The 15,120-nt window shown below is 35.9% G+C and overlaps 1 protein-coding gene across 1 annotated transcript in view; it reads right to left on the bottom strand.

The window, feature by feature from the left end:
- Positions 1-15,120, bottom strand: part of CNTNAP2 (contactin associated protein 2) — a 791,915-nt gene that overhangs the window by 401,556 nt on the left and 375,239 nt on the right. Inside the window, exon 4 of the mRNA XM_010708239.3 lies at positions 8,214-8,361. Coding sequence (XP_010706541.1) covers positions 8,214-8,361 — 148 coding nt within the window. The remainder of the gene's footprint in view (positions 1-8,213; positions 8,362-15,120) is intronic.

Here is a 15,120-nt window from a genome sequence, read left to right on the forward strand (position 1 = left end):
CATCAATTCACTTCAACAATTCTTTGATCATGAAGGTTTGTTTGTTTGTTTGTGAGCATAGACTGATGAAACAAAATGTCCAATATATCTAGTGGCACTGGACAAACGAAAATTGATCAGGTTCCACACAAGGGAAATAGTGGCTTTCTTATCTACTTTAAATATTTCTTGTGATATTCAGATGTAATATGTAGTTTTGGAGAGAATGGAGTTCCTGTGAAGTACATATGGCAAACATAGGAGAGAATGATGAAGATATGAATAGTTGGTAGCAATAGCATGACAATGGAAAAGGAAATTACAAATATCACAGAAATTTTCCTAATGATGAATACAGCTGAATGTGGAATTAATAGTAAAGGGAAACAATGGCTTCACTTAAAGTCACTGCAGGCAAATAGGATTAACTTGTCAAAATCTGTTCAAGCTCTAATTTTTACCATTTCAATATTTTCAAAACAGTTATTGTAAATTTCCTTTCAAATACTTATGGCTTAAGCCTTAACAGAATCTCCAAGTCTAATTTTTTCTCTTGTAAATATTTGCATGACCAAGATTTTGTTCACTGTACTATCTGAGGAGTAAATAATCTCCATGAAAATGTTCATTTCTTCATAAAATGCTAAGGTCTGACATTTATTTTTCTTCTTTTCCCTCCTTCCTTAAAAAGATATCAGTCATACATCAGAATAACAGTAACATTAGATAGAACTAGTCCATGAGCAAAGGTATCAGTGACTCCATTCCACTTATGCCATAAGATTTCAGCACCCAGAAGTCCTCATAAGATTATCTTTAAAAGTGCTGTCAAAGACTGTTCAATAGGAATGCTACTGTTTTTTTTTGTGTTTTTTTGTTTGTTTGTTTGTTTTGGTATGCATTAATCTGCTGCAGTATTGTGATTGAAGGAACTATTCGTATGGCAAAGATTCTGCAGGATTTTACTATGAACTTCAAAAATCAGTGATAAAATACAATATATTGCAGTTGTCATAGCCTCCAGATGCCTTGAATTTGCTGGTTGTCTCAAAAATTTATAAATGGGGACATGATGAAAGACATGTATCTATCATGTCCCTTTACTCTCTGTCTCAAAAAGTGCTTGAATAAAAGTACTCCATCAGTTTTGCATTAATGAATTCAGTGGATACTTTGCCTTTTGTAACATTACTTTCTTTCCTATGGCTTGCTTTTTGATAAATTATGTCACTGCAAATGTAAAGATCCTTTCTCCTCTTTTGAGTGTATTAAATACATTATATGTACCTGAAACTCTACATAGGGAATGGGGGGCAAAATGCCTCCTATTCTCAGAAAAGAGCAAGTCTGACACTGCCTTATGACACTAAATATGTACAGGTCTCTAGAGCTGGACAACATGTATCCCAGAGTCTTGAAGTAACTGACTGATGTGGTTGCCAAGTTACTCTAAATCATTTCTGAATATTCACGGCTGTCAAGTGAAGGTCCTGGCAACTGGAAAAAGGAATATCACTCTCATTTTTAATAAAGGGAGAAGGGAAAATCTGGGAGGATACAAGCCACTGAGTCTTACACCTGTGCTTGGGAAGATTGTGGAGCGGAACCTCCATGAATCTATGCTAAGGCATGTGCAAGAAAGGGAAGGGTGTGATTCAAGAATACCGACACAGTTTCATCAAGGACAGACTATGCCTGACCAGAGAATCATAGAACTGTTCAGGTTGGAAAAGACCTCAAAGATCATCAAGTCCAACCACAACCTAATCAAACTTACCCTAATTCTAACAACCCTCCACTAAATCATGTCCCCAAGCACCACATCCAGGTGGTTTTTACACACATTCAGGAAAGGTGATTCAACCCCATCCCTGGGGAGTCTATTCCAGTGCTTAACAAACCTTTCTGTAAAGTTTTTCCTGATATCCAGCCTAAACTTACCCTGGTGCAACTTGAGACCATTTCCCTTCATCCGTCACCAGTGAGAAGAAACCAACTGTGCCCTCGTTGTAAGCACCTTTCAGGTACTGGAAGAGGGCAATAAGGTCTCTTCTCAGCCTCCTTTTCCCCATACTAAACAGTCCCAATTCCTTCAGTCGCTCCTCAGAAGGCACATTTTCCAAGCCCTTCACAAGGCTTGTTGCCCTATTTTGGACCTGCTCCAGCACCTCCATGTCCTTTCTGTACTGAGGTGCCCAAAATTGACAGTACTTGAGGTGAGGCCTCAGCAGTGCCTTACAAGAATTCTTACAAGAATTACTTCCCTAGTCCTGCTCACCGCAGCATTCCTGATCCAAGCCAGGATGCCACTGGCCTTCTTGGCCACCAGGGCACACTGCTGGCTCATATTCAGCCAACTGTCCATCAATACACCAGGGTCCCTTTCCGTCAGGCAGCTTTCCAGCCACTCCTTTCCAAGTCCGTAGGGTTGCCTGGAGTTGTTGTGACCAAAATGCAGGACCTGACATTTGGCACTATTGAAACTCACATGGTTTACCTTGGCCCATTGATCCAGTCTATCCAGGACCTTCTGTAGTGCCTTTTTCCCCTCTGGCAGATCAACATTCCCTCTCAATTTGGTGTAGTGTGCAAACTTACTGAGGATGCACTCAATTCCCTCATCAAGATAGTTAATGAAGATGTTAAGTAGAAGCTGCCCCAGTACCGAGCCCTGGGGGACACTGCTCATGACTGGCTGCCAACTGGATTTAAATCCTCTGACACAGTTCTTTGGGCCCGGCCATCCAGCCAGTGTTTCACCCAACAGAGTGTATGCCTGTTCAAGCTGTGGGCACTTAGCTTGTCCGTGAGAATATTGTGAGGGACAGTGTCAAAGGCTTTACTGAAGTCCAGGTGTATCACATCGACAGCCTTACCTTCATTCACTAAGTGGCTCACCTTGTCATAGAATGAGATCGGGTTTGCCAAACATGATCTACCATTTATAAACCCATGCTTATTAGGCCTGATCCCTTGTTTGACTTTTAATTGGTCCATTATGGCTCCCAAGATTATCTGTTCCATAATTTTCTCTGGTACTGAGGTGAGACTGATAGGCCTGGAGCTACCAGGATCATCTTTCAATCCTTTTTGAAGATGGGCATCTCATTTGCCAATCTCCAGTCCATCGGGACATCCCCGGTTAGCCAGGACTGCTGTAGGATGATGGAGAGTGGCTTGGAAACCACATCCGCTAATTCCTTCAGCACTGTAGTGTGCAATCCATCTGACCCCATGGACTTTTGAGCGTTCAGCTTCTGGAGCAGGTCCAAAACCATCTCATCATGGATTATGCAGGGCTTATTCTGTTCCCCATCCCTATCTACCAGTGCAGGAGGCTGTGTTCCCAGGGAGTAACAGATCTTACTATTAAAGACTGAGGCAAAGAAAGCATTAAATATCTCAGCCTTATCCTGATCCTTGGTCACCATGTTGCTCTCGGAAGGAGATTCTCCCTAGCCCTCCTCTTCCTGTTGATGTATTTATAGAAATATTTATTGTTGTCCTTTACCTTAATGGCTAAGTTCAGGTCTAACTGGGCTTTGGCTTTTCTAATTTTCTCTCTGCACATCTTCACAACATATCCGTAATCGTCATAAGTAGCTTGCCCACTCTTCCAGAGACCATGAACTTTCCTTTCGTTCTTGAGTTCCAGCCAAAGATCTCCATTCAGCCTCCTTGCCCATTGGCTCATCCTCCATGACTTGGGGATGGTCAGCTCCTGCACCTATAAAATTACTTCCTTAAAATATTCCCAGCCTTCCTGGACTCCCATGCCCTCCAGAACTGCCTCCCAAGGGACCGTGTCAACCACAGCTTGAAAAAGGCCAAAGTCTGCCCTCCAGAAGTCTAAGGTGGCAGTTTTGCTGACTTGCCTCCACTGTTCAACAAGGATTTGATCATGAAAGTTTGTTTGTTTGTTTGTGAGCATAGGCTGATGAAACTATGATCACTATGTACCAGACGGCCTTCAATCTTTACATCCCCCTCTGTTAACAGCAGGTCCAGGATTTTGCTTCCCCTTGTTGGCTCCTTCACCACCTGTGTCAGGAAGTTATCTCCCACACACTCTAGAAACCTTTGGGACTGTTCCCTGTCTGCTGTATTATAAATCCAGCAGATATCTGGGAAGTTGAAGTCCCCCGCAAGAGGGACTTTCAAGGGGAGAGACCTCGAGACCTCATCCAACTGTCTATGAAGTGTCTTGTCTACCTCTTCATCCTTGTTGGGTGGCCTGTTGCAAACTTCCACAATAACACCTTTCTTATTGGCCCTCACTTTTATTCTGACCCATAAGCTCTCAACCCTATCACCATGATCATTAATTTCCATACGTTCACATTCTTTCTTAACATAGACCAATTTGGTGGCTTCCTATTTTGGAGTGATGGCTTCAGTGGACAAAGGAATAACAACCGATGTCCTCTACCTAGGCTTCTGCAAAGCCTTTCATATGGTCCTTAATCACATTTTTCCATCCTGGGACTTTTTAATATTTTTACCTACAACCTAGTGGGATCGAGTGCACTCTCAGCAACTTAGCAGTTGACACCGAACTGAGTGATGCAGTTGATGTGACAGAAGGAAGGAATACCAGCCAAAGGGACCTGGAACATCAAAGCAAAATGTAAGATGTTGGCACTTAGGTTGGAGCAATCCAGTATATATGTGCAGACTGGGAGAAGTACTCAGTGAGAGCAGCTCTGTCAAGTAGAACTTGGGGGTCCTGATGGATGAAGAGCTGGATATGAGCCAGCATTGTGCACTTGCAGTCTGGAAGGCCAACAGTATACTGGACTGTCTCCAAAGAAGGGCAGCCAACAGGGTAACAGGAGGCAATTTTCCCCCTCAGTTCTGTCTTGGTGAACTCACACCTGAAACACTGTGCCCAGGTCTTAGGCCCTGAAGACAATAAAGATGTGGAGCTGTTGGATTCGGTCCAGAGGACAGCCACCAAGATGATCATAGGGCTGGAGCACCTCTCCTGTGAGGAAAGGTTCAGGAAGTTGGGCTTGTTTATATTGGAGAGGAGGATTGTTTTTCTGGGGAGACCTCATTGTGACCTTCCAATACTTGAGATGAGCTTATGAACAGGCAGAAAACCAACTTTTTACATGGTCTGATAGTGACAGCACAGGCAGGAATGGTTTTAAACTAAAAAAAAGAAGATTTAGGTTAGATGATAGGAGGAAATTTTTATTCTTTGTGGTGAAGGACTGGCAAAGGTTGCCCAGAGAAGATGTGGATGCTCTTTCCCTAGAGGCATTCAGTGCCAAGCTGGTTGGGGTCCTGGGCAACCCGATCTAGTCCAACTATGTCCATGTCAGGGCATTAGAACTACATGATATTTAAAATCCCTTCCAACTTAAGTTATTCTATGATTTTAAAATGAAAGCTACAACTCCCATTGACAATAGTATTTTTTTTTAATATCATATATTTTGTTTGCTTCTCTTCCTATGCAGTTAAAATCTTTTCTAAATTTGACATCAGCACTTATTCACAGACAGAAATGTAAAGTACATTTTCAATCCTACTGTAGAAGGAGCCTTTAACTTCACTTTTTTTTTTTTTTTTTGACTTCCAAGAGATCTATTAGAAAGTAACTTCACAGATCTCATCTGCAGTTTCAAACAGAAAAATCTCAAAGCAAGAAGGCAAGCAAATAATTAAATGAATAAGAGCACCTTGAAAGGAAATATTTTGTAATTTTACAAACTTCTCTAGGGAATAGATGTCATCTCTAATTCTCTTTTAAAGTTGAACCTTTTTTTTACTTTACCTTGCTGTGTAAGCAAAAATATGGTTTCCATTTCTGACATACAAAAAATAATGTGTATTTTATCAGTATACTCAAGAAAAATAAGAACAAATCAATATGGCAATTAATGACCATGTATTTCAGTATGTGGTTTAATGAGAGTTCTTAATACTCTGCGACTAATAACCAGATTGCTGTATTGTGCAGTGAAAGATTTTTCTTAGGCACTAAGTGTATGACTTTCCAATTAAACCTTTACTATGAGAAAATGTGCAAGTTCTACATCTGAAAATATGTTCTCAAATATTCTCTAAATAAAAGACTATACTCAATATAAACCTACAAACTTGAAGAAAAATATATGATTGTAAGGTATTAAGTAACCTTTTGCTTTAGGTAATGTTTCAAAAATTTTCACAATTTGGATTAGATGCCTATATTTTAATCAGGCTTCAAAAATTTCTACTTATCTATACAGTCAGTTTCCTGACAGCAGGATTAATCTGCAAATCTCACTGGCTAATGACAATGCTTCAATATACATTACTAATCATAATGCTAAAAACTTTGCTCCTGCTAAAGTACATGTCTATGGAACAATGTAGCTTTACATAACTTGCTCCAAATAATGCATTTGAAAACAAGTTTGGAACTCTCAAACATTATTCTGCTGTTCCAAGAAATCATATCAAGGCTTTTTGTCTCTTTTAACACAGTGAAGTTTCTGTATTTTCTTCTCAACTGCTATCTACTGGTTTCAGCATACTGATTCAAGGACAGCCTAACTGATTCCTGCATCTAAAATCTACACAGTATTTTAGGAGAGTTTTTTGTTTGTTTTTGTTTGTTTGCTTGTTTGGGATGGGAAAGAAAAAAAAAGTCCCTATAGACATATAAATGTAAGATATTATTATTAATGTTATTAACAAAATACTGAAATAACTTATAATACTAGCAGTTCAATGCTTCTCTTCGAGGAAAACAAAAGGTTAGGTTTTGCTACTTCAATTGTCTGTGAAGACAAATTTTATCAGTATTTTCTTTTCTTTTTTTTTGGGGGGGGGGTTAAAAAAGTGTTATACTAAAAAAAAAAATAAAAATAAAAAATTGGTTTCTGGCTCCATTACCTGTATTTGTATTCAAAGTAGACATACTTAAATGTAAACATTAATCATGCTGTGAAATCAACCATGTTATAGTGTTGGCTACACTTAAAACAGCATATAAAATATTTAGTAGAGTGATGGCAATGTTGGTTCATTAAGAGCCTTGAACACGGTGCTACCTAATGCTTCAGATGATCACTACCTTTTTGAACAAGAACCAACTTCAGAATAACCCACAGTTCCTCAGATAACAAATACAATGAGTTTTCTTACAAACGTATCCAACACCCCTGAATTCCCCCAGTACAGCCCTACCAACACCACAGCAAGTTTGATTTGATTTTTCAGCTATTTCAACTGTTAAAAAATTATTTAATTTAATATAAATTTTAAAATGAGGCTTTCATTTATTACATGGAAATAGGAAAAATAATACCAGAATGTGATTCCCAATAGTGTTTAATGAAAGCACATAGCCAAATCAAAACAATGAAAATCACAAGATATTTTTGCTAGTCAATTGACACAATTGCTAGTTAGCATGGAGAAGTTTTTCAATAGACCTCAAATCACTTGATGTCAATGAAAGAGACTTCAAGATATGTGCTTCTTAACTTATTCTAACACTTTTTTTTTTTTTTTTTTTTTTTAAGATTAATATCAAGTATTTCTTTCTCCTAAAACACCTACAAGGATACTGTACTAAATTTGCATAGAAATAGGATATCAAACACTTATAGTTTGCAGGCATGTACACTTTCTTTAAGCACCCCAGGATCATATTCAAGGAATGGTATTTAGAAACCACACTTGCTTTTCTTAAAACTTATGATCTGTTGTGCTCTTAACCATTTGCACCATTGCTCATCTGTTTTGTTGTTTGTTTGTTTGTTTGTTTTTTTAAGAAGAAATCTTAAAGTTATACTCAAATACCAAAGGAAAAATCTCTGAAAAACATGTCATATTTAGACAAGATGAGCTTCTTCAAATGAATTTTTACTTGTTTTATTTTTATCTTTATCATCAGGCAATGAATTATGTCTTGTTTCCCAGCTATTACCCTCAAGACCCAGCATGAAATGTATCTGAATGTTATCTTTTCCTCAACTGGTCTATTCAAGTCTTCTGCAAAAACAATCTTGAAAATCAAAAGTAGTGATTTCAAAGTACTGTTACTAATTCCAATGCTGTATTTCCTATAGAAGAGCTAACTAGCAACTCAGAATAAAGGATATAGTAAACATTAAATTAAGCTCCAGGCATTGCAATTAATAATCCTGGAATATCTTCATCCATTTTAGCAAAAAGTACTTGAGATTCAGATTTAATCTGAAATTCAAAGACAGGAATATAATGGAAAAACTTACAGTAGGAGCAGCCGTAGACCTCAATTCTTAACCCAATTTGGCCTTCTCCATTCCAATCTAAAGGAACTATACGTACATAGCGAGCAATAACTGGGTGTTGCAAATCATGTCGGACCACACTATCAGAGTTTGTGTTTCCAGGAAATGCCTAAGAGAAAGAAGAAGAAAAATATTTTATTATTTCTATCTCATACACCATAAAGATTCTATTATGAAGGAACATTTTAGGTAATGAAGTCCTGTGAGTGACTAGTTAGCACTTCAGTTTGGTTAAAATGTTTTCTTTGATACTAAGCAAATAAACAGTGGCTTTGAAAAGTTTTATAGTGCTCACAACACAAAAACTGTAGCACTGGAGTCTCATATCATCTTTCTCCACAATAGATACAGTGAATTCAGATAAGAGTTGCTGCTAGGTAAGAAAGTATTTTGCATTGCTGATCCATTGCTCAGTTACTAAAAGATTTATAAAGATGTCCAAAAGGGTTGTTCTGTGGCAAGATACCCATCCTCTAACAGATTACAAACACCAGTCACTGTTTTGTAAACAGAAAACCTGATATACACTATTTCCTACAGCAGACCCTCCAATTCCTCAAATTTCCAAGAATACAAAGATCTTCCTTAAATTTTTATGAGCACAAAGTTTCTCTCCTAACAATAGCTACCTCCCTCAGTAAAATCAGCTCTAGCTATTGAAACTTTGGAAGTCAAAAAAGTACAAAACACAGTACTCTGTCATGGTTTTATAATTTTGTTATTGGTATTCCACACCAAATATCATGTAAAACATAGATAATTAAAGAGTCAATACTCCAGTTCCATGGACTGACAACTTTCTGGATGCCTGGTTCTCAGAAGAGAAGAAGAACGACGCATCCCAGCGGACTTCACGTTCAGAGAGGAAGATAAGCCATGGGAGGAAGTTGTGGGATCTCGCTCTCTGGCTCTCTCTTGCTCATGTCTGGCAGTGTGTGGGTGTGCTCCCCAACCATGTGCCTTCAGTTCAAAGCAGGCCTTTTAGTTTCGGACACACTCTCTCTCTCTGATTTATTAGCCTCAATTTCAATTATATTGTATTATATTGTGTTATCTTGCATTCCGATATCATATTTAGTAAAACTAAGTTTTCCTCCTTTGATTGTTGCTGCTGTTCTGGTTTTTGGGCCAGCTCCCATCTCCCTTCCCTTCCCCCTTTTCCTTCCTGTTTTTGGGCCAGGAGGCCTATGGGCTTGCTGCCCCCTGTCACAGGCACAGCTTGATCTAGATAACTCTGTGACATACTCTCAAGTAAAATTTTAAAATGAGTGAAGTAAATTCAGTGTTTCTTTTTTTTTGTACCTCTTGGTAAAAGATTTCATAGTATTCTACTTAAAATTAAATTATATCTACCAGGTAATGTAGCAGATTTTATTGTCTTTTCATGTCACGAACAAACCATTTGTTTTCTAATGGTAGAAGTTAAAGATTGCCATTTAGCTACTTTCAGCATTTTCAGAGAAACATCCTAAGTCTTCATAAGTAATTACCAATAAAACAAGTATCTTGGAGCAGCAGAGGTGATCTTTGCCACACAGATAAATCTATATAAAATCGTATAATAAATTCAAGTACTGGAAATAAAAAGAAATAAAGAAACAACTAGGCAGTAAATATATCTACTGCAAAATATAGTCATCAAAAATTTGTAAAGCCAAAAATTTAGGTTGATGCTTTGCATACAGATACAACAATAGATATTTCAGATGAGTATCTATCTTGTATACTGCACAGTAGATCTAAATGTTGGTAAACATAAAGACTCACAGAATCCCTTCCTTGATGAGCTCAAAACATTTATACATGTAATAGTTTTTTATAAGGTTGTTTGTTTGTACTGCTGCAATTAAAGTGCTAAATAATGATGAAGACACTCGTGGCTTCATAGTCAAACTTGTTAGGTACAACAGTTAATGCCTGTGAAGCACTTCCATGTTTGAGTGATAAGCATTTATGAGAAATATAATAGTTTTGTATTCTGAGCTGAATAGCAGACAAATAACAACAAAAAGCACAGGCTGAACAAGAACTAAGCAGCCTATTGAATAACTGCCTATTTTCTGAGTCCTGTTCAAGGACTCGCAGGACATTATGTAATGAATAAGAAAGCTGATCCTTAAACTTGAATTTTATCAATTCTATGTCAGAAAGACTTAGAACCAGTAGATGTTTGATACTTTGAAGATTCATATTGGTCTGTGATCCAGTAACATTTGCTGAATGCATAAACGTGGTCAACAGAGAATAGGGTACTTTATCATCAGCTTCCTAGATAATTAAAAAGCATTCAATTTTGTCTCTAGCAGAGAAATATATTTTAAATTCAGCCTTCATTTAGATACATTTTGTGAAGTAGTATATGCTCTGCATATATATAATGCAAATATCAAACCAAATTCTATTGTTACAAGGCTGAATAGTCAATTTCTAGGAGCTTGTGAACTACGTATTATTACTGTGAAATCTCCTTTTGTGACTGAGAAAGTCAGAATCTCATTAAAAAATGAGTTAACAAAACTTGCAAAGCTACATTTGTCAAGGTTAATAAAAAGGTTAACAAGATTTAAAACTGCAATTCAGACCTATATTATATGAACTTTTTATTTTTATTTCACACAGAGAGTGATTTCTAAGTAAAACAAACAAACAAACAAAATCACAGGAATACACAATAAGAACCTCTCTTTTCCCCCTCCTTCCCTCCACCCCCTTCATGCAAAACTACTTTTCAGGAAAAGCTGGAAATATTTGTGTAAATTAAACAAGAAAGCCAGCTTACTGATCTTATTAACTATTATTATTATTGCCAGAAAGTTTCTTTCTGAGGGTAATGTAGTTTTTCTTTAAGTCAAACTGAGAATAAGACCAAGACAGCTCACCTGTCTGTAAAACAAGTACCACTGCCTCATCACTTCAGTAAACTGCCTTTTCATGTTTTAATCTCATATCAGAAGAAAAAGTTCAGGAATTTTGTGAGTCACAGTAACTTCTCTCAAATACAGTACTCCACAGGACAGTAATGTACGTAGTAAGAATGAAGAAAGGTAAGAAAGGAAAATATGCCTGCAATTCCTTTCTAAATACTTGTTTTGAACACATGTTCAGTGGAGTTTTCAAAAGCACTCAGTAAGAGGTTTGTAACTGGCTTTCTAAAGAGTACAATTATGATTAGCGTCATATATTTTTCAGAAGTTACTAGAGCAGATTTATAGAACAGATAATATGTATTTTAATGGGCCAACTAATTACACCACAAAAATAGATAAGCCTGTGGCACAGGATCTTTCTTCAGCAAAAGCATCAGGAATTAAAGCTGAATGGTCTTTGAAAGTGACTTTGTTTTTACTAATATTCTTCAGCTACACAACTATACATATACATACTTTAAATATATCCATTAGAATTTTATTTGCATTAAGAAAAAAAGCAAAAAATGAAGTGAGAATTGAAGTTGTTTTTAAATTTGGAGGCAAAGTTAAGGAAACTTAAGATTCAAATTCAGTTTTAAAATCTATATTTATAATATAATGAAATTCTAATCATCAAAAACAAATGCAAAACTAAATTATACATTCAAAACTGAATGTCATTAACATTCAGCTAAAGAATATTAATTAAGTAAAGCTGACAAAAACAGCTTTGGTTTTCTGTAGAAGTACAGATTTGCAATACCAGTCTATGAATAAAACAAATACATCATAAAACCTTAGTTTGAGGCTTTGATCATCTTTTACGACAAAAAATTAAAAAGAAATTGTCATAATTGCAAATTTATCTTTGAAATAAGAAATTTCAAAAGTGAAAATTAATGTTATTAAGTGAAGAAAAATCCTCTTCAATCAAAACTAACTTATTCAGGTAGATTAGTCTCTGTACAATTAACAGTTTATTCATGCACAATTGTAAAAATTGCTTTGATGTATGCTTTTTCTACGGTGAATTAAACCTGGTGCAATGCAGAGAATAGCAGCATGGCACTTATTGTCCAGTTAAACAAAGAAGGACTGCTTTTTTCATTACTTATACACTTATGTTTCTTGAATGCTACATTTTGCCACTGACGCTGTAGGCACAAGATGGGGATAGTTTATGAGTCTAATCTTATGAAAAATAATCTAGGCATCTACCTGTATTTTGTAATAGCAAAACACTACAAAGATTCTATGTTCCATGGCTTTATAGCTCTATAAGTGACTCCTGTTATTTGAATTTATTTTACATGCAATATTTTTTGGATGTAAAAACACATTAAAATAAAAGTGCATTATTATGAAATATGGAAATGACCATAGAAGAAAATGTCTGTGGAAAACACAATTATATCTTCTTTGAGGATTCCAAGGTGAGTTAAACACAGAACTGACTACACCAAAGAGAAAGAAGAAAAGTAGTTTAATAAGTTAGGAAAATCTTCTGAGACACTTCTGCTCTCATTGTATCAGCTCAAAAGCATTTAAATCCTATATGCAAATAATGATCACTGCATTTATATCAATTTTCTATTTCAAGTTCCATCAACAAATAATTATTCTATTTTCTTCTTAAAAATGGTTTATTAGTAACAAGTCTCCTATGCAGTTTTGTCTGGAAAATATGATTGGATATCTTTGTATCTTTCTGCATGTCAGTCTTCTCAAATCTTTGGAGCTTACTGGGCCGATTTCAATTGCATTTGATGTAAAAGGAGATATAAATACTCCATGTTTTTGTAAAGTTTCAAAAAAAGAAAAATTCACTATTAGGAAGAAATATGCATCTTACTACATTCTACTAGCAGATTTCTGATATGACTAAATACAGCTCTTCTCTACACTAAAATATTTCCAAGCATTTTGAAATAGAACCGAAACTTGGGTCACATTGTTCCTTTACATTCTCTGTTGATTCCCTGGGGGTTTTCTTCAGGCCCCACATCTGTTTTTATCTACTTAAAATATACTGTAACCATGTGTACATAATTAGATCTATTTAATCCATTTCATCCCTTACATTCAAACAATAACGTTGAAAAGCTGTACTTTCACCTTAAAACATTTTAAATTGAAACTATGTTTCACCATGGTAACATGTTTTACTTTTAGAACATAATATGCTAATGCTTTATAATGTGTGTAACCTATACTACACTTCAAAGGAACTTGATCTCATTTGCAGGAGATCAAGTTTTTATTAGTTTAATAGTAGTCCCAATAACTTTAAGAGATGAATCTGACTTCTGCAGCTGACTTCAAATTCAGTTCAAAGGCAGAATTTGAAGAACTGTACAAAATGATATGCTGATATCATGATTCCATGTTCAAACAGCGTTTCAACCTTGTGTATTGATGTTTGTGGTTTTCTTAAGACACAAAACAAAGAAAAGCAACAACACAAACTTGACCACTGTTTCTAGAAAAAGTTTAAATTTAACTGAATGTAAGTTGAAAAAACACTTTTTTTTTTCTTTTTTTCTCCTCTAGGAATATCACAGTCAATTATCTTTGTTTAATGTAGTTGCAGTAATGAAGCATTAAGTTAACATCCAATCCCCCTCCTTATACATTTCAAGTCCAAGAATGAATTGCCTTTGTCATCCTTCTACAAAATTATTGTTCATATCATTTTATGCACAGGAACATTACCATTTTATTTGTACATTTGCTAGGGAAATTAACTACTTCCAGTCAGTTAATCCTTGGTTAAATTTACAAAACAACTATTTCAAGTAGGACATCTGAGAATGCACATGTGCATAAGCTGGTAATTTGCTCCACCACAAACCTCTCTCTATCCCTAAACCTCATACTCATAAGAGACATAGAGACGGATATTTTAAAGTTTTACTTCAGAGGGTATCACAGCTTCCTAAAGATGGCAACTCAGAAAAGGTAGCAAAGAACTTATGTTTCTCCAGATTATGAAACTAAACAAAATATCCCATAAATGTGCAAAATACCTCACAAGCAAATATCCCGTTCCTTTCTGTTGTGCACACCAAATGTGAAAGATAAGAAACTTTATACTATTCACAAAGACAGTAGATACTTTTACAGAACTGAATAATGAATAGGTTTCAACCTCTGTGCTGAATCATGCAGATTTTATCAAGATGACACCAAATTAGGAAAAATGTCAGATTTTTAAAACATAAAATATACACCAAGTATATTAAAATAACATTAGATTGTGAAGTCAACATTGAAAGGTTAGAAATAATGTTTCCTGCAGTCTTTATGAATTCCTAAATAACATTATGGCACTGATTTACTTCCATAAACACACACTGTTTATTCCCTAGAGATTCATACAATACTGAAATGATAATTATTTGTCTTGGTATCCTAAACAACTGAGGCTGCAATACCTTGAGGTGCTTTTTGTTTGTTTGTTTGCTTTCCATTTTGAAACACATACAATAATAAAAATGGATGAGATTGATTTGAAAGCATTTGTTGATGAGAAACTATCCTTGTCTTTTGTATTTTTTTTTAGGATTAAAGAACCATTATTCACACTAGCACTGAGTTTGTGAAAATACAACCTTTCAGCCTTTGCAGCCCTTGAATAAAGCTACTTCTTTGCTGCCATGATAAAACAATAGCATAATTAGTAACATTTTTATTATTTGGAAGTAGTCATTAATGTGCTCTTTAACTAAGCAAATTTTAACTCAGACAATTCAGTTCAGAGGGCAGATCCAGAGATTGGAGCTTCAAAATGAGTAAGACTGATAACATTAAAATAGTTCTTTTATTTGCATGACAATCTGAAACGTATATTACCCAACCCTGCATGCTGCCAAATGGTAACATATAGGATATGCCATACAGCACAACTACTGAATTCTCTTTGCAACTGCTTCACATCTCCCATTTGGTGTTCAACAAAT

Source organism: Meleagris gallopavo, chromosome 3 (genome assembly GCF_905368555.1).
Source record: "Meleagris gallopavo chromosome 3, MGAL_WU_HG_1.1, whole genome shotgun sequence".
Taxonomy (NCBI): Eukaryota; Metazoa; Chordata; class Aves; order Galliformes; family Phasianidae; genus Meleagris; species Meleagris gallopavo.